General features: G+C 32.6%; 1 protein-coding gene across 3 annotated transcripts in view; it reads right to left on the reverse strand.

The window, feature by feature from the left end:
• The window catches only part of rept (RuvB-like helicase 2 rept), a 31,683-nt gene extending 10,770 nt beyond the window's left edge, over window positions 1-20,913 (reverse strand). Inside the window, exons 1-5 of one of the 3 annotated variants that reach the window (XM_076506108.1) lie at window positions 20,854-20,913; window positions 16,908-17,018; window positions 16,592-16,733; window positions 8,158-8,287; window positions 5,459-5,525 (exon numbers count right to left, since the gene is read on the reverse strand). In XM_076506108.1, coding sequence (XP_076362223.1) covers window positions 5,459-5,525; window positions 8,158-8,287; window positions 16,592-16,733; window positions 16,908-17,018; window positions 20,854-20,898 — 495 coding nt within the window. In that variant the 5' untranslated portion in view covers window positions 20,899-20,913. Of the gene's footprint in view, window positions 1-5,458; window positions 5,526-8,157; window positions 8,288-16,591; window positions 16,734-16,907; window positions 17,019-20,384; window positions 20,404-20,717; window positions 20,767-20,853 lie in introns of those variants that run through there. The other 2 variants (XM_076506109.1, XM_076506110.1) reach the window with 2 other exon arrangements.
• Window positions 20,914-21,794: the final 881 nt, after the last annotated feature.

Below are 21,794 nucleotides of genomic sequence, written 5' to 3' on the forward strand. Positions count from 1 at the left end.
GATTAAAAACCTTAGTTTCCTATTGGTTATAAATAATACAGCACTGAACATCAGAGAGAACTACTGGCAATTTCTGAAAGACAAAATGTGATGTGACATGGCAAGAGGAGTCTAATTAAAACTTGTATATAATTAACGTATGGACTGTTAGCTACATTTTTATGCTACGTTTATTGATATACCATGAAGAGAAAGTATTCTATGTAAATTTTGAATGTTTGTCACAAAACCTTTTGATGTACACAGACAAAATGTCCATGGAGAGGGAGTTTAATGCCCTAATGGTGTTTCAAAGCCAAAATCAGAAAATTAAAAAAATTTACCTAGAGCTTTGACACCCATCAATTTGACTGCTGTTTACTACAACTGCTTTCATTTATAACAAAAAAAATTAATGTTTGTATTGCAAGTAGCCCGTAGTTTCAGTACAGATGCCTATTGTCATTTCTACCTCCTTATGAGCTCCCACATTTTTCATTATTTGATTATATTTTGGCCACTGAACTCTCAAAGAATAGAAATCTGTCTGTTGGCTGATATGAATGAATTTTAGCATAGTCTACCAATAATCCTAGCAATTCCTGTGAGGTGGTGTTTGCTAGTTTGTTAATTTAAGCATATCACAGCATTGTATACTTATAATTCTATCATTTTCATGAGTAGTAATTTCCTGTTTGTCGATTTCAATATGTATCATAACAGAGAAACTAACAAACCCAAAAATGCAAATATAGCTTAAAAAAGATAAATGTCCACTCAACATGTACCAATAGGGGGATTATGAACAATTACAAAAGCAATGAATACTAAATGAAGAAAGTGCCACTGCCAACAAAACAGTAGAAGTCATACCAGAAGCAGCAGTCCTGGACAATCCTTTGTAGTGCAATCCAATTTATCTGTGTCAAGTTCTGCAGCAACTGCTCCAGCTGAGTTAGCCACTCAGTACCATTCACAACAACTCAAGCTACATTACCAGCAGATTGGGAAGGGTGGAACAATATGTGAAATCATGAACCCTAGTATTTCGGCTGTAGGAGGACGGGTTGCACAAAATGTTTTGACAGAAACTCCAGGTCCCACACAGTACACAAAATGCAATACTGATAACTTTCTCAGTGCTTTTCCCTTATTGTTTGATATACAAATAGTACCTTACATCCAATGATGTAATGATCCATAGAAGCATAGGATGCAAAATAATCAATCCTGAAGGAATTACAAGTGTTTATTATACATATATATTTTTGTGTTTGTTTTTTGTCTTTTTTCTTATAGCAAAGCCACATCAGGTTATCTGCTGAGCCCACAGAGGAGATATTTTTGTGAGGTCTAAAGTAGCAATAAAATTTACCTGTAGACCTTTTGATCTCTACAATATGGAGTTTTTTGTTTTTTTTCTAAACCAAGACAACTCCAAGGAATTGATTTTGGGAAATACAGAAACTTTTACATTTTGACATGAAAGCAATAAGCGCTCACCTTATAACAAACTTGCCCTGATATTGCAAATTTGGAATGGCTTTGTTAAAAACCAAGCATTTCAGTCTGAATTTAATTTGGCCAGGTAGCCAAATGCAGTAAAAAGAGAACTTCAGATAAATGTGACATATGGTAAATGTACAGTAAAAGTTCCAGCATTTCACCTGCATGAATTGTGCCACTTAGACTAAATTATAATGAGAGTCACAAAATTTTCTTCACAGTCTCTTTATGAAATATACTGTTTATAATAATTTACCTACCAGTTGTATTTAATGTTTTATATGTACATACAGCTTTTTATATCGGCTTATTAATTTTTATATGTTTATTTGATTAAAGTATTTAAATTAGTAAAGTATATTTTTGCACAACTGTTCATTTTAATATGGTGTTTCAACTGTAATGACTTTTGATATTCCAAAATAAAAAAAAATTCTGAGTTGTATACAATAATTTATCTTTCATTTTATTACTGGCACTGTAATATGTAGCAGTTAAAATGGCAACAGTATAACAGTTCCAGCCTTGAGTGAAACCCTAGAGGCTCTGGTGTTAACCCAATAAAGATGTCCCAATTGTCTCTGAGGAAGAAAAGTCCACCTTTTGAAAGTGCTCAGGTTATATGGTTTTTATCAAGATGTCTGATAAAATATTTGATAAATAAATGGTTTATTTTGGATTGTTTGAAGTTCATGCAAAGCTAGATGAGAGCTATCTGTGCTAGCCTTCTGTAATTTAGCAGTAAAAGACTGGAGGGAAAGCAACTAGTCATTACTACCCATCACAAACTCGTTTATCAATGAATAATGGGACTGATCGTGCACGAGGGTATTAGATACTGTCGTTGGTGAAAATCTTATGTGTGCTCCTAGTTGTCAAGAGAAGTGTAACAGTGTATCAAACACAGAATTAATTTGCTCTCTGTAAATGTCAATAATAGATTCAGTTCCAGAGCAGATAAAGACTCAGCATTGCTTATAAGTTTGTAAGTGGAGTGAGGCAAGCTACAAATTAGACAGCTAGCCAGCTTAAGTGAAGAGTAACAATATCAACTTGTCATGTACTTGGAGCATTGATAAAATATTCAGTTCCAGACCAAATAGAAAAAGGAATATTCTTTGTGAGTTTGTAAAACTTTTGCATGTAAACTATTATTTGTAATAACTATTATTATAAATTGCATTGTTGTGTGCATATCAAAATATATTTGTGTTAAGAAATAAAACTGTATGTATCAATCTTGTTGGTAAATACTATAATGTTTATACATATTGACATTCAATTAAGTATGAATTCAAAATTTTTATCTATTTGAAATCGTAATACATAACATATGTAACATAATAAATCTGAGACTTGTCCAAGATAAATTATAACACTTAACATAATAAATTGAGGGCATGTGTCTAAGATCTGAATCAGAAACTAAATTCGTCCTAAATTAAAATTCAAACCTTGATTCATTTCATATTTATTAGTGCCAATAAAATTTGATCTTATCTGATTATGAAGGTTTTTTTGAAACACCCTCCCTTGAACAACTGGAAAAATATAACAACAGTGAATTGCTCAAAACTGTCATAATCTTAGAATTACAGGTTAAAAAATCAATGAGAAAAATTAACTAAAAAAAGTGTATAGCTAAAATACTAGTTGATGATGAATTGTTGTCAGAGAAATAATTAAGGGAATGCTGTAATGTCTCCACTAGCCAGTCAGAGTTAAGTGGTAAAGATAAGTTAGAAATCCTGATAAGACTCAAACAAACAGAGTTCAAACAAGCCCACATCAAAGCTGAGAAAGAGCAAGCCCACACTGAAGCAGAAAGAGAAAGTAAACATCTTGAGGCAAAAACAGCCCCTATCAAAGCAGAGAAAGAAATCAGACTGAAAGAAATGGAAGTTAGATTTAACTCTGATCAACCAAAACAAAATTACAACTTTGCACTCAATTGATATATTAAAGTACCACCATTTAGAGAGAGTTGCCCAAAAAATGGTCATTATTATTGCAGTGTGTTTTAACTGGTATAGCACAGGAAGTTTATGCTGCTCTGTCTCTAGAAGATTGTATGGATTTTAATAAGGTTAAAGCAGCTACCCTAAATGCATACACATCAGTAATTGCATGCAAGATAGCTAAACTTATATGGAATTTCCCACAGAGAAGAGGTTTATTTTGATTGATGGTGTAATTCTGTGTATATTGGACAAACTAAAACAATTATGTCTAATTGAAGAATTTAAATACTGTACAAGTGACTTACTTGGATGAAAAAAAAGTTGAAACACTAGAGGAAGTAGCTGCTCTTTCTGATGATTACACTTTAAAACATAAAACCACTAAAAAATCAAACTTCTCTAGTTCGAAATCTTCTGACAGTCTGTATAAAACTTTATCAAAATCATCAAGGCCTGTCTGTCATTTTTGTAAAAAAACCTGGCCATGTTGTGTCCAATTGTTGGAATTTGAAAAAGAAAAAAATGGCAGAAACCAGTGAGTTCATGTCCACATATGGATGTAGTTTTACATTACCCAATGTTATTGATTTAGCTACTTATAAAAAAACAACAACAAAAAACTGATGTATTAAGGGAGGAATTTCTGTCTTTTGTGTTTGTTGGTTCTATATCTTTAACAAATGACATTGCTAATCCCATACACATACAAGATACTGGAGAGACTCAGTCATTGCTGTTAGAAGATATACCACTTTTAGGTTCACATTCTGCTACTGGTGAGTCTGTTGTTGCTCAGGGTACTGAGGATGGCTTTGTTAATAATCCTCTTAACATTTATTTAGCATCAGACCTAGTTTCAGCACCAGTTGTGGATGAAGCAAAACCTACTCTGCCAGTTAAGGGTGTATTATTTATTATTATTGCTGGGAAAAGATTTGGTTGGGGAAGAAAAATCAAAAGTTCAAATGGTCTAAAATATGTCATCTGGTTTTGAAAAGGTTAATGTATTGATGGTATCTGAGTTTGGCAAGCTTTTCACATTAGCTTTTGATGCCAGCAATTGTGGTGATGGTGTCATTCTATTACAATCAGACAACAGAGGTATTAATGACAGAGGCAGTTCTTCACCTTTATTTTAGAAAGAGTTTGATTTTCACTTATACACTAGTTTTATTTCTTTTATTCAACCTTCAAAAAATTCCAACATTTTCTCTGCATATTAGATCATCAAATCTTTAGCTGTTTCAGAATTCATGTAATTGTGTGCTAGATTCATTCTTACAATTACCACAGGGTCTGTGAAACCAACTTTGTGAAAATGTCAGATAAACAATAATAAACTGTTTTACAAGTTAACATGCAAATGTTATATGCACTTATCACATATTCTGCTATCTTCATCTACTGAAAAGGGCAAACCAAAAATTGTGGTAACAAAGTCACAAAAATTAAAGATCTCATTAAAAATCTCATAACAGGAAGTGTAATTCTTGCATTTTGTTATCAACATACAGTTAATCATCTAAAACAAAAATCAATGAGTGTTATGGAAATAATAAGAAATTATTCACTGCATAAAAATAATGCCACATTATTAATGTAGCTATCAAAATATTTCAGAGAACAGCAAAATGCACTAGGTCTAGGCTATATGTTTGTAGATTTGAATTTGAAACTCATGTTATTAGGCTTATGTTTTGTAGTAAATACTAGAGCTTCTGAGAGAAAGTAAAGAGTTTATAACAATATATGAATCATACCGTATATTAATTTTATTTTAATTTAATGTTGCTATTTTTAAATATTTTTATGCATTACTGGTTGACAGGTAGATTCTGCACACATTAAGCCACATAATAACACACAGACTTACCTTGTATGTTTAATGATACATAACTAATGAGGAATTGGCCAACTTTTTCATTCTGAAAGCCAAGTCATTTTTAAAAACAGAAAACTCTCACTTTGATTCTTGTGTTACCATCCAATGATAACTAAATAGAATAACTTACAGTGCCAGTAGCAGGTCGATCAATTTGGATCTCCACAACCTCTCCTTCAATGATTTCAGTTTCTTCCCTGACAATAAAGAAAGATTCCCATTATAAATGCATGTATATTCATCCTCATTTCTCCAGGAATATCCATAAGGATTAAAACAGAAGGGTGAAAATCAAAATCACTGATGTATAATTCACATATCACATAAACCTTTACTAGAAGATCTAATTACTGTTCTGTGAAGTGACATTTAAGTAGAGTATGAACTGTAGTTACAGCTCCTTCTGATAAACACACAAATATTACATGTTACTTAGGTAGAACTAATGTAGTTATTAAAATAGCAAAACCAATTTAACTTATTTTTCACTACAGAGTTAAGTTCAAAAGTTGTAAAGAGAACCAATTTAAAATCCAGTATGCTACAACACCACAATAGGTTCTACGTTTTCAAACATATTTTCTATCATAAACTTGTGTTCCACAGAGACACCACCAACCAAGGAGAGGTTTAAAAAAATAAACACCTTAACTCTATCGCCCTGGGTTTCCTTTACCACACACAACAGAAAATTTTAGTGTCTTACATTGAAAATTTTATTAACCTAATTTTTGTTTATGTTAGATCAATTATATACCAAAAAATATCAACTAATAATCCATATTTTAATAATATATACAATCCTATTTCTACAAGCAAATATTTAAAAAATCTTCAATTTCCCCTAGTATGACGTGACATCTTTTCTCTATTTTTCCACCACTCCTTGAAATAGTTAGAAATTAAATGTAAATCACTCACTATATGATCCTTATTGCTTAGACAAACCATAATTTTTAGTCTTCAATTCTGTATTTGATAACAGAGCTATCAACAGAAATTCAGACCCTTCTTGCCACACCCACCTCTTACATCTTTTTTCAGGACATTAATTTAATTATATTTTATAATATAACTGACAGAAACTCAAGGTTTTCATGTGTCAAATGACATATTGCATAATGTTGTGTTCTGAAAAGATAACAGTCAATTTTACTCAGAATACAAGCAATGTTCCAGTGAGAAACTTAATGATTAGCTTGGATGAAACTGTAATGCCTCTTGTTGGATAGCTAGAAAGCCAAAAAAAATTGTGAGATTAGGGGAAATTGTCTATATTTTGCATGTTATTTGTCTATGTTCTTAGTGCATTATTTAATGAAATAAAAATTTAGTGCATTACTACTATTAGTATAAAAATAGGTTTAAATGCCTTGTAAATTTCAAAGATAACCTCATATCTCTCTTTTCTCAATACCAAATAAGAGATCTTAACCTATCCCCATTAGATAATCATTCCATTCCTCTGAACCCTTTCTTAAAAAACAAAAAAATACAGACAGTGAAGATTAACTGGTATTAAATATAGATAATTATTTCTTTTGACTTGTAATATATATAAAGAAATATACCCTAAAGTTATACCATGCATCACTATTCCAAGATCTATTTCTTCATCCCCACTGTGTTAAATATGGCATTTCAATTATTATCATGTGAGTGTATTCTCTTGCACTTAATATAATTAGAGGTCATTTGCTAAGTACCTGTTCCAATAACTAATTTATCCAAGTTATTCTGTAGTACCTAAACATCCTTAATACAGCTAGAAATACCTGAGAGTTTAATGCAATCCACAAACTTTACAAATTACGACCCAAGCACTGACCCCTGAGGCACTCCAATACTGGTTGTACTTCATCAACAAATATTTTTTTGTATCTCTCAAACAATCATCCCACATTAACAATGTCTTTTTTAGTACATATTTTGTAAAAAACCTTACAATAAGATTTTGGAAAATCTATGTACACCAAGTCCATATCCTTCCCATCATTCAGATAAGTAACATCTTCCAAAAAGTTAACAGATTAGTAGGGGAAGATTTCCATCAAGTGAATCTATTACCCTATCAGTAATTAAAACACTTGACAATATATAACAAGACTGTCAAAACTTCAGAAAAATTGGCCTCATTGGAATCACTAGATGCATTGCATCATATGACTGATAAACATAAGCACAGATGAATTACATTTTCCATAACAAAGTAGTAAAATCAAATGTATTACATTATGGTGCTAATAAAAGATTAATATTGTATCTAGTATGTCAAACTATCAGTAAAAAAGCTAAGATGAAGTGTATTTTGTTTGTCTGTTTGCTTAGAAAATTAAGCACAAAGCTACATAATAGGTAATCTGTGCTTTGACCACCCCACAGGTATCGAAACCCAGTTTTTATTGGTGTGAGTCTGCAGACATACCACTGTGCCACTGGGGGCCAAATGAGGTATATCACAGTACAATATCTAAAATAAACTAAGACCAAAAGTATTAAGATCAGACCTTACACTGTACAATCAATAACAATATTAAGATCAGATCTAACACTGTAAGGTCAAAAACAAGACTAGAAACTGAAGTATTCCATAAACTAAGTTAACAAGTGTTTCTGTGATGTAGTATTCCCAGTAGCATTAGATGAATAGCAAATAGGACTATTTTATATACATAACACTGTATACGTCATATATATCTACAGAGTTTGATTGCCATGAAGCACCCCTTTATGACAACTCATGTTTAATCCATGGTAACAGGCATCTACAGATATACATTAAGTTTGTTAAATATTCATTAATTAAAATGAGTGAGAAATATAACTTACTTGATTCTAACACCAATTGACTTCCTGAAAGACTGCATCAAAGCTTCTGTCTTTGACATTTCTAACGAAAATATTTCACTCCCAGAAATGACTGTAAATGGGGTATCTGGGCCTAAGGCTTGAGCCATTCCTGTAAAATAGATAAATAGGTGCTTTTGTTTTTCACATATAGTCTATTCAGTTATGAAAAAAGCAATACAGGGAACCTAGTGAAAGTTATAATTTTCCTATACTGAAAATAGATTTCTAATAGGTACTTTCTCTCACATAAATAGCTATTTTCGTTCAATGCTACCTTTTATTTCCAAAAAGTGAAGGGAACTGACCAATTCCAGTGCATCTCTCATCCATCAACCCTCCACCAATAAGATTACAATATACTCTCATGATGCATAGACTCCCTCTATTCAATTATATGAAGTGCTAACATTATAGGGGGAAGGGCTGAAAGAGCAAGAGAAAATATGTACTAGTTGGAAATACACTTTCAGTATAGAAAAACTATAAATTCCAATATGGTTCATTACCTCCTCTCACATAAATAGCTAGATTCCCACACCAAATAGTTGGAAGGACCCATGTGAGAGAATGCAAGAACTATCCTTCAAAAACATTTGAAGGACACTCCCTAAGAAGAGACAGGTTATAAGGTATAATGTGGAGGGAATGCACTACTTCTGAACCAGGTATGTTCTTAACCCATCGTAGAAAGATATCACACACATGGGTGAACAACAAAAGAGCACATCCAAGTGGGAGTAAACTAAGGTCAGATAGTAATTTGAACCATATAACATTTATGCAACTCTATCTCAGAAAATATAAAAGTGGGTAAAATTAAATGGACATACCCCTAGGTGTAGAGTGGTCAGAGCATGATGGACTGTAAACAGCAAATCAATTAGATCCAAATCCCATGCTGCTGGGAACTGACATCCATGTGGGGCTAGGATGAGGATCATACTGTCAATCAACCAATTAAAAACCAAAAACCTAATCACCAGGTACTAAATCCATATGAAGTTAGGAAACAGAATTATACTGGTGGCAAGTTGACTATGATCTAAAACCCATGAATCAACACCCATAGAAGGGGATGAGTAAAAAAGAGGATCATACCATCTTCACCTTAATTTGATGAGGCTAGAGGGAATCAAGAACTTCCAGACACATGAATATGGCAAATGTTAATATAAGAAACTGATAGATTTAGACAGGACCCAAACATTTGGTATTGAAAAGATGTCTACATAACATAAACCATCTTCTTCAAAAGTGAATTTACTGGAACTGCTCCAAGCACAGCAACATCCTCACAATAATAAGTATCAGGGGATAGTGGATAGGAAAGAACTGCAATGATCTGTAAGTACCTCACCATGATCCACAAATGAATGGAGTAACAAGAGTATAACAGAGGAAGTAATATAAACATCTGTAATACATGTGTGAGGACTTATGTTAATTTGTTCAATTATATATACAAACCCAACCACTATCTTCCACATCCAAGTAGAAGAAAAATGAGGAATCCAAATAAAATGGGTAACTGCAAGTTTGATTGCTTTCTCACATTTATATGTTTCAAAATGGAGGATATCACATCATCTACACTAATATAACACCACCACCCTAATTTCAAATGAATGCTGTAATATTATTTCTATATTTTACTTGTATTGTGTATTTCATTAATTTATTCAGAAGTAAACTTCTATGGTCCACAATCCCAGCAGTTTGGAAATGGAAAGTGTTAAAGACTCTAAAGGGTGGGGGATATATTAAGAAATTTCCATGGAGGAAGGACAAACAAAACAAGCTAGAAGAGAAGCTAAGCCTTTAGGAGAAGCTGGATCTCTTTACCAATGACATGAAGAAATCCAGGCAGGAAGAAGAAGGATAGAAAAGGCTGGGTGAAACACTGGTGACTGAGGCTAGAAGAAGGGACAAAGGCAAAGGAAGTTGGAGCTGGAGAAGCCACTAAAACCACAGATGAGATGGCCAGGAGGAAGCTATTAAAAGGACTGAACACATAGTGTCAAATGACGATCAAAATAATTTGAAGAAGGAGGACAGGAGGAGACGTGTCGGTTCAATTGTTGCTGAAAACATTGACATACAGAGCAGCACAATGAGAAATAGGAGACTAAAACTAAGACAGTTTATGTGTAAGGGATGTAGCTAAAGCTTTTATATTATGATTACCCCACTGAAGTTAAAGACACTGGAGAACAAAAGGATCAAGAGAACACTCTGTCAGATTTTGTTACGACGAGAATCTGATTCATGAAAAGAGTGAAAGCATCTGAAACATGACACACAATGATATGAATACTAAGCATGTTGACCCAAAAAGAAGACTCAATGTACGAATACAGACGGACAAAGAATGGGTATTGCTTAGATGAATGAAATAAGAAACCACTGGAGAAAATTTGGAATGAATCATTTAGAGAGAATTTCTTGCCAGATGGAGAAAATGACTCAAACATAAATTAGAGTGTGTGTTTTCTTAAAGCAAAGCCACGTCAGGCTATCTGCTGAGCCCACCGAGGGGACTCGAACCCCTGATTTTAGCATTGTAAATCTGGAGACATATCGCTGTACTGGCAGGGGTGCACAAATTAGAGCGAGAAGCTCCAGGACATTTATGTTTTACCTCAAAATTTCTTCCTGCACACAAAATCTAAGGCTGAGTCTACAGTTTTATAGAGTTGTTCTTCCTGAATTTAACCATCTAACAATGGTATATTATACAAACAATGAATTTTGTTAAATGATAAATTTCTAACATTTTCAAATATTTCAAAAACTAGTATTCAAATATACAATATATAATATTAATGAACAATTGAATCCACAATCATCTCATTTTTAGTCAATTCATACTCGCATTGTTTCACCTAAAGCTAACCAATTCATTTTGAAAGACTTATAGATGATAATTTGATTGGCTCTACATATTTATGGTTTCTTTATGGGAAAGCTAAAACACATTTTAATTTTACAGACACACCTTACACATTGAAACTGATATAAGATATATTAGGTAGATTCAGCACTGAATATATATATATTAAATGCAAAATAATAATATACTTTTGTGTGGTCCAAATATGATTCACACTTTTACACACTTAAATAATACTAAAAAAAATAAATTATTTGATAGTGATGTGTTTTCTACAAAACATATAAATAGATTAATTGCATAACTTAAAGATTTATTATCAAGAATATTAGTGTGTGTGCATACATAAATACCTAAAAAGAAATAAATGGTAAATAAATCTGGAACAAGGTCATATCATGACCCAGAAAAATCTCAACAATAGTGAATCCACATGTGTAAAGAGAGAGCAAACAAAGACTGTAAATGAGTCAATGTTGAGGCAACAAGAAATCACAGGAAAGAGGGGAAATAGATAAAACATCACGTGACCAAGAAAATGTCAAAAAGTGCTATATTAAGCCTAGTTGATTCTGCAGGAAAGGTAGCAAAAAAACCCAGCAAAATCTAGTATAAAAAGGCTATCAAATCTTCATCTGCTCATACAAGTGGGGCACATTCAGAAAACAAAAATAGGTTGACTCCTAAAACAATCAATAACAAGGCAGAAAAGAGCAGAGAAATCCAACAATGGATCTCCCCCACCTGCAGCCTTTGAAATAGTACAAGAGGTATGACACCCAAAGTAGGAACATGAACTTCAGAATTCATTGTAGAAAGACATAAATCAAACAAAAGTGTTTGACGTAAAGAAAAATAATGAAGAAATCTTATTTCAGAATTTTACTTATTAAAACCAAGAAAGTGATTCCTACGAAAAGCAGCAGAAGAAAAACATCTGAACCCAAGTACTGCCTAACAAAAAGTGATAGTTTGACAGAATTGAATAGGAATCACATGCACCATGAGAATATGCTGTAGTATACTGGTGGGGTTTGATGCATGATGACATGCATGAGAGATGCATTGTAATTACTCAACTCTAAAGGAGGGGAGAGAAAAGGCTTGTGGCATGCATTCTTGTTTTTTTTTTCTTTTTTTGCACATTTAGGGCAGAATTGAATGAGAATAACTATTTATGCACCATATCAGACCTTTTACTTGTAGAGAAGATATAAAATTAAATATTTGCTGATTAGATTGTTGATGTTACAGGGGCATGTGATTTATATTGGCTAACAACAATTTTGTTTGTCTGTTTTGAATTTTGTGCAAGGCTACACAAGGGCTAACTGCACTAGCCGTTCCTAATTTAGCAGTGTAAGACTAGACGGAAGGTAGCTAGTCATCACCACCCACTGCCAACTCTTGGGCTACTCTTTTACCAATGAATAGTGAGATTGACCATCACATTATAATGTCCCTACGGCTAAAAGGGTGAGAACGTTTGGCATGATGAGGATTCAAACTTGCGACCCTTGAATTATGAGTCGAGCACCTTAACCACCTGGCCATGCCGAGCCAGCTAATAACTATATCAAGAAGTTTTACCATTATACTTTGCTCATTGTACAAATAGTTTTTCTCCTATTGCTTGATCTATTGATAGGAAACCACTACAAATACCTTTACAGGGAGCCACACAAGTTCCTTAATATTTCATCTACAAATATCTAGTGCACACACACACACACACACACATATATATAAAATTAGAGTGCATTCCTCTAAAATTAAACTTAAACTACAAAAACAAATACACAAGATTTTAAAATTAGTGCAACATCACATTACATTGCTTTTATATTAGTAACAGTTTGATTTTTAGCTTTAAGAAGAGTCTACAACATGATAAAAAGCACACACATGTACTAACTCTCAATTCAATCATTTTGATCTTGCAATAATCAGGTGACCAACATTTTAGTGTAGTAAGTATATTTTTATGAAATTTGGTAAGAATTTAAGGAGACAAGTCTTTTGTACACAGAAAATCAGATCTTTACTGAAAATTTGTCAATGTGACTCAGACTCTTGGCTAGTCTCAATGCAAGTTGATATTCATGTCAAGATTAAGAATACTATTTTTCAACTTACAGATTTCAAGTTTTAGTTGCATAACCTCTACAATCTCCTAAAATAATGTTAAGTTTTTCTTTACTAAAATTTTGTATTTTACCTGTTATTTTGTTTTAAGTATATAAACTATTCACTTCTTAATTTAGTTTTTCAATATTGTATTTGAAAGGTACACTGCTGGTGAAAGTGTTAGGACACAGTCAAAAATTAGACTTTAGGTTACTTTCAAAAACAATGGAAGGTAAATCAAAGGTAACACATCAAAATGTTATTAATTTTCATATTTAGTACAACAGAAACACAGTGGAAATGACTAAGTGCAGCAAACTGTTAATATTTGTGGGTCCCCCTTTTTGCTCTAATAACTGCAGACACTCTTTCAGGCATTGTTGCAACATATTTAATCAAGTGTTCTTTGAGATTTTACTTAAAATGTCTTTATTACACTCCCACAGTGTTTCTTTGGAAGTGACTTCTGATTTTTCAAATTTTTGATCTATTATATTCCAGATCTGCTCAAATCGGTTGAGACAAGGGCTCTATGACAGCCATTACACATCATTTGAATGACTCCAGCAACTTTTTTCTTAGCTAATTTCTACCTAAGTTGGATGAATGTTTGGAGTCATATTATCTTGACAGTATATTTCTTTACCAATAATACACAAACCATTTGGTGTACCATGACGGATAAGTATGTGATGATACTTGTACTGGTCTATTATTCCATCTATTTTATAAACATGTTACCCCAGCAGAAAAACACCCCCAAACCATCATACTACATCACCTATGTTTCATGACTGGTGCTATGCACTGAGGTAGGTATCCTTCTCCTTTCTTCCACTACAACGTATGCTTTAAACTAAATATTTCAAACTTGAACTCATCCATCCATAACACCCTTTTCCAATGATCAAGAGACAAGTTTTTGTACTTTGTAGCAAATTTCAGCTCTTGAAATTTTTGAAAGATCAAAGTAAAGGCTATGTAACTACTAAATGACTAAATATTCCATTATTGTTGAGTCTTCCTTTGGGAACGTTTCTGCATTTGGTACATATATGTGTATGTCATACATGAAATCAGTGGCAGACTTCCTTCTGTTCTAAAGGCTGCATACAAAGAAACTTAACATCAGTATCACTGAGTTTAGATGTTCTGTCTGTTCATTTCTTATTTTCAAATTTACCTGTCTTCTCTTGCTAGGTTCTTTCTATATAGTTGAGAAACTGCATGGAATACCATGACAGTTATTTCAGACCCTAAATTTGATTAACATGTTCACTGAAGCAGAACCCTTATGACGTCCTTGGAACAAGTTTACAGGAATTCTAAAGAATAATAAGTATTATCACCTTGACTTATTCAGTTGTCAAAAGGGATCAATGAAGCATTAAAAAAGTGTTGAAGTTTACTATCTGTAATGACATGGAAGAATTAGCCCCATAAAATGGAAAGAATGGCAAAATATTCTCTAATCCTAACACTTTTTGCACAGTACTGTTATAAATTAACAACCAGTCTGCAAGTCAGGGAGACATATTTGGTGGATTGATGTCCTTATAAAGCTTTCTAGTATTATCTTTGTACATTCCAAACATAGATTAAGTTCCTTAAAATATCAGGAAATTCAATTTCCCACCAGCACGGCTAAATTCGCACTAGTTTCCAAGCCTTAGGTAAGAATAATTAATTAGTTCAATGTAAATGATTGATGACCCTGACAGCTAATCAATTATCAATACATGGATTCTATATAATATCAGTCAATTTGACTAACCTTGTACCACCATAAAAATAAATAAATAAATAAATTTAAATTACCCTGTTTTTCTTTTTGGAATAGCTGTAGAAAGTAAAAGAAAATTACAATTATTTATTCTAAACAACTTGGGGTTGTAAAACTTTACATCTGTTTTTACTGCTCTTTGATTCATGTCTAACTATTTATCCCTACAATACAAACTGTAAAGTATATAGTGAACATTTAGCTCAAGTTACAGTACTGAATTATGTACTACATGAGCTTCTCCCAAGCATATCTCGTGATCACACCCAATAAGTTTCAAATTTTTACATCTAAGTTGATTTTATAGCAATGAATAAAAAGAAAAAATTGAATAGGCCCTTGTTTGTTACTGTTAACAATGTGACAAAATTTAAGCCTAGTTCCTTGCAACAATATTATTAGTAACTAAAATAACTGTTATTTATTTGAAAAAGATACTTAATAAAATGAAATAATAACAAGCACAAAGTAAACAATATTCTATACCTATTATAACTTAACTGGCTTTCTAACTATGGCATAAGTACTTTAAAGTAATTCCTTTAGCTGCTCAATCTAAACCAGGAAATAACTTTTAACACCTACATGAAATAACTAAAAATCTCTACTGAGAACAAAGTATTTAAAACTGCCTCTTTATATCTGTTATAAATGATGTAATAGCAAACATCATAGAGAATTACTGGCAATTTCTGAAAAAAAAGAATGTGATAGAAAGGCATGGCAAGTGGGTTTGACTTCATGGTTTAAACTGCCCTTAAACACAGAAGACTATAAATACAATCTATACAATAGAAATGAATAAATACATAGAGACAGTATAGATGCAAAACATGGTATACACCACTTCCAAAGTCACTAAATTGGTTGTGTTCACTGTTCAGTAAATGCAAAATTCTAAAAGCTATATTTCTACATTTCTGTGTGTGTTTTGCAGGACAGAGAAATAATTTTAAGAACAATTGGTTTCTCCAGCATTTGGTTCTTGGACAAGATTTTTTATTCAAACTTTCACACCATGGTGTTATATTATTAAATATATGATAAACACATACTTCCAATCACATATTAAATTTATAGTGAATCAGATGATCATAAAATGTCCATCAAAGTATTACTTCATCCTATTTTGCAGGTACAAAACTAGTTGCACATGCATTACATGTAACAGATTTTTCATCATCTCACTTACTGGTGCTTTCTGCTAACATTTTTAAACACTGTAATATTTCCCTAAGTATTACATAATGAGAGCTATGGTATTTGTTATACTGACAGCCATTATGTGGTGCCACTGTATGTCACAGGTGGTCAGAGTAATAACAGCAAGCAGAATCTAAACACCAGTTTTAACGTGAGTATAAGTTACTGTCTCACACCACCATGCATTTCATTTCCTTTATTAAAGGGCCTGCAATGGCTACTCACTTATGCAGCTTTCTACATCCCCAAAAACAACAAAAATAATGAAGCAACAAGTTTAATACTATACAATAAAGAAGTGATAACATGTATGAAGTGCATTTTCAATATGTTTGACCAAAAAAAAAATCCATCTTCAATCATATCTCAGGTGCCAGATAAAAGCTACTATTGCTCCTATCCACATTTACCCATTGCTATAGCTGTTTTTCCTGTTCCTGGTTGTCCAGCTATCAGTACAGCTCTTCCAGCAATCTTGCCTTCTTTGATCATTTCTAAGATAACTCCAGCAGCTCTCCTTGCAGTTTGCTGACCAACCATTCCTTGTGATACCTACATTTTAATAAAGATATTAGAAGCCATAGTTGTGAAAATTATATTAAACAAACTTCTCTAATACCTGTGGAAGTTTGATATCAAACTGAGCACAACTTTAATTTCACATTTTTTAGAAAATAGTGTTGATATAAACACAAACAGTAAAAATCATGTTCTCCCTCATCTTACTTGGCGTGGTTCCAAGGCATCATCAAGTCCCAGACCACGGATGTGTGAATGAGCACCAATTCGTTCTATTCGAGTGATTTCTCTAACTTCTTGAACCTTTGCTGCTGCTGCCTGAAAAATCAAGACATTTAATTTTTAACAGTTTCAAATTTCTTTTAGCACTACAGTAACATGTTACTAGTTCACAAAAAAAGTGTTTATTTTTATGTAGTAATTAACCAGTATATTAAAAAAATTAACAATTTCCTAACTTCTAAGTTTTATTTCTTCTTATATACCAGTAAGGTACAGATTGTTTTTATCTGCCCATTAAACAATAATTGAGTTCAGTGCATTTTCCAACATAAAGTATTGTATCCTTAATTTAATTTTTTGATATTGTACTTTGAAAGGTCTACAAAGTAACATCTAGTCTGCAAGTAAGGGAGACATGTTTTATGGGTTGATTCCCAAACAAAACATCAGGACTGGGTTCCATCTTCTTTCTGATAACAATGGAATTGTCAAAATGAACAATAGGGATCAGGAATGGAGTGAACTGATACAGAAACCAATGAACTGCCAAATGTTCCAGAATGTGAATATGGATAATAGCTTTCTTGGCTGACCACCAACCCCAAATCTCTTGAGAATCAAGAAAAGCCCCCAAACTCACCAAAGAAGAATCTGTTACCAGATGAGAATAGGGATGAGATGGAGGAAGGGGAATTCCCACCATGGTCAAGTCTCTGTCGAGTCACCAAGCAAGATCTGTCCTTGTCCCAGGTGGAAGAATGATGTGATGGTCCATGAGATCATGGGAGAAGTTTTATTCTCAGGACACATCCAATGAAAGGAATGCATGTGTACCTAACTAAAGGGAATGAGAGTTTCTAAGGTAACCCACATTCCCAAAAGAAACAGAACCTCTCAAGCAGAAAAAGGAGGAGAAGGTAGAGCCTTTGTAATTGTTAGCTCCATGTACCAGATCAATAGTGGAAAAGGCTGGAACTCTCAAGATGAGAAGTAAATGAATAAGATACTCTACTGGACTTCTTCAACTTAATGAGAAACCCCATCTGAACAGTTTCTAGAAGAAGTAAGCAGATGTTAGTGACCAACTGAGCTTGGAAAGAGGTGAGCAGTAGACATGTGATGGTGTGTCCAGAGATCCAGTGAGTAAACATGACGTACAATAAGGTTTACCATTCAACAAAACACATACAGAACTGAAGAAAGACAGAACCCTCATGAATGAAATGAAAAGAATATGTTATTGAGGAAATTAAAATACAAAAATAGACATTCATCACATCAAATTTGGTCATCCAAGGTCACAAATAAAAAAAAACAAACAGTGATGTAGGCCTCCATGGTGAAATGAGGTATATCTAGACAAGTATACAACCATGACAGATCTATGATAAGTCTCCAATCTTCAATATGTTTAGAGACAATTTGATACTTCCTTTACGTAGGAGGTCTCAAAAACACTTGGCACAATAACTGAACAAAGTACAATTCTAAGGAAGAGGAAAGGAGATCTAGGAAGTGAATAAAGGGGAGTATAACTGAAGTCAGAAAGCTTCTGACAGAACTCACCAACTTGTTGTGAACTGTACCCAAACAGACACATCAATTAAGCATACTTAGATAAAGTACTCATTAATAATAAACCTTAGAAATATATTGTCTGCAAAAAATAATACAAATAACAAACCTGTGAAACTAAAGAAGTCAACCAAAACATAAAACAATAAGTAACACAAAGTACAAAACTGCTAAAGGAACTTAAAAGATAAAAGGCCTTTAAATATTGAACAATTAAATCTACCCAAAGGATCTAAAAAAAAAAGTCTGTAAAAGAAGTATAAAAATTTAAATCACTGAATACTGAGCAGAGAAGACATGAAACACCTAAGTTATTGAGTGCAGAAATTAGGTCCATCCACACAAATTCACTAAACATAGGTATCCTTATAGGGAATGAGGAATACATGCTGAAAAACCCCCAATCTCCTGGAAAAAAAAACAATACTAAACCCAGCAGATTACAAGAAGCTGTGATAACAACTGTAAAGTGCTGTAGAAAGAAATTTCTACACAGTAGTTGTATCCTTCTTCATAAAAAATTACAATGTATAAGGAAGACATTGTTGGCCTTATGAAAGACACAAACTAAGCCTATGCTTCCGAAGCAGACACTGTCAACCCTGTGACCTACAGTTAAGTGTCAGAACCACTGTCCACAACTGTGAGAATTTCATCCCCATATTAAGTCTTGAATTCATATGAACAAATAAGAAATTGAAAACAAATACTTCTAAGACAAATGAATATTAAGATTGCTTTGGGTGGAGTTAGTACTTATTTTGTAATTACTAATGACTTTAACCATGTTTGATGGAGATTTTGGTTTCTAACCTGAAATACTTGATAATAGCATAAAAACAGATTTTCAGTTTTAACTTTTGAGCAAAATATCCCATCTTTATAGACCAGAAATAAAAATATTTATCTAGTAATAAGCATAGGTAGTTAAATATAATATTATATTACTTCTAATGACTCAAATGCATTGTTTCACTGTTATCCTCACTGTTACTGATATTTTTGTTCTACTATATCATTCAACTTTAACATTTCTTAACAGCCATAAACCTATCTAACAAAATCACAAGCATAAACCAAATCATATAGCAAGCCATTTCACAAGCTAATAATTCAAACATGAAAAAAAATCTGGCCTAATAACTGGACCTGGGCTTCCACAACTTTTAATTACTCTAATAATTAGGATTTCATCTCTTTCTTAATCAATCTTAATATTCACAGAAAATATAAAAACAGGCTATGTATTTAGTTACTTCTAACTTTCAGCTTACCATTAAGTCTACGTGCAAGTTACAGTGTAAAATTAATTAATACATGTAACTAAAAAACACTGTCCTGAGAAATCTGAACCTAGTTAAGCCCATTAAAAGGTGAATACATTTATAATTAATAAACAGTATCTGAGTGATAAGCTGGATAACCTAACAATCAGTTATAAATCAATAACTCCAAGACGTTTCATCTATTAAGAGGACCTACATCACATTTTGAATACTGTACTATGTACACATTTAAAATTAGACATCTGTAAGTTTGTAAATATTACATAATTGGAAAACCTAATTAAATGTACTATGAATATCATAATTTTTTATATTCTTTCTTTATCTATTCAGATCTTGTTATAATACAATGATCAACAATTTAACTGTAAAAAAATACTACTGGAATTAATAATAGATTCCAAAACTTATAAACATTTATACTTGTAATCTTAAGTTCGCTATTAATAAGCAATGCCATTATATTACATTTGGTTGTGCACAAGCCATAAAGTTACACTGATGACCTTAAACAACTATTACACAGCAATGAGGATAGAAAAGCTGATAATAAATAAATCAAGAAAAGAATTAAAAGATTTCAACTGAGGTTAAAATATACCATTTTGGGCGAAAAATATTAAGTCAAGCTATGCACACCATTTCAAGCAACATATTAGATAAATCTGGAATTTCAAAATTCAATTCTACACTAAGCCTAAGGCCATGTGTTATGTTACCAAGTGCAGGCTTACGACATAAATACAAACGTTAATAGTGTTAATGCCCCAAAGATTTACAATTCTTTATTTGTTTACTTAAAAAAATTACAGAATGACACCATAATTGTGGCTCTAATTATAATATGCGAGTGTTTACCATACCAGTATTATAATTACAAAATGCTACAACGTACAACAAATATTACTAACTAAAACGCGAAAATATTACATACCGCCGCCATTGTTAACCTAAGCATGCAAAGCGCCGTCTATAAATACTATTACTACTACTACTACTAATATATATATATATATATATATACTGTAAAACAGAATTTTTTCTTTCGCAATTTGAAGTAACACACATACCAAATTGCCACATTTTAGTATAGATTGTATAGATTTGTGCTTCATAAGAGAAACTAATAAATTTTACACATGACTCTGGTTACTGTTCAGCTTTGAATTATATCGGTAGAAAAGAGCAGCATTTATTAGGGTTACATGAGTTGCCTAATGATGGTTTGAAATTATGATTTAAGACACAACATTGTATATACCTTCATGAAAATAAGCGTAAACAAAAAAAGATAATTACAAATTTTAATTTGCGTATTTCACACTTAAAGTAGTTAAAATGACAAAATAAGAAATAATGATTTATAAAATATTGCACAAGGAGTTTATTTCAACTTAACAAATACAGTTTAAAAAGTCCATTACTGGCCCGACATGGCCAAATAGTTAGGCGCTCGAGTTGCAATCTGAAGGTCGAGGGCTCGAATCTCTGTCACACCAAACATGCTTGCCCTTACAACCTGGGAGCGTTATAATATCAATCCCATTATTCTTTGATAAAAGAGAAGCACAAGAGTTGGAGGTGGGTGGTGATGACTAGTTGCCTTCCCTCTAGCCTTACATTGCTAAATTAGAGAGAGATGTTTAACTTTGCGCGAAATTAAATAATAAACAAAACAAAGCCAATTACTTGTAAAGATTTGGATACTTGTGTAGGGAAAGGCAAGATTTGTTAAAGTCGTAAGAAGACAAATCAGGATGAAGAGTTAAAACGATGAAAAGAGTGAAATAAAAGGTACATTAAAACATAGCAGTGATTCATCACGGTCATACCTATACTCACCAAAACTATACCAATATTTTTTCATAAATGAGTTCAAACAACAAAGCATAGACGAATTTAAATTAAAAACGTGTGTCACATTGTCTGTCAAAACAACGTATACGTTTATAATTAAAACAGAGATGCAATACTGGTGAAACATAATCCTGGAGTAGGAGTTAAAAGATTG

Source organism: Tachypleus tridentatus, chromosome 6 (genome assembly GCF_004210375.1).
Source record: "Tachypleus tridentatus isolate NWPU-2018 chromosome 6, ASM421037v1, whole genome shotgun sequence".
In the NCBI taxonomy this organism is placed as follows: domain Eukaryota; kingdom Metazoa; phylum Arthropoda; class Merostomata; order Xiphosura; family Limulidae; genus Tachypleus; species Tachypleus tridentatus.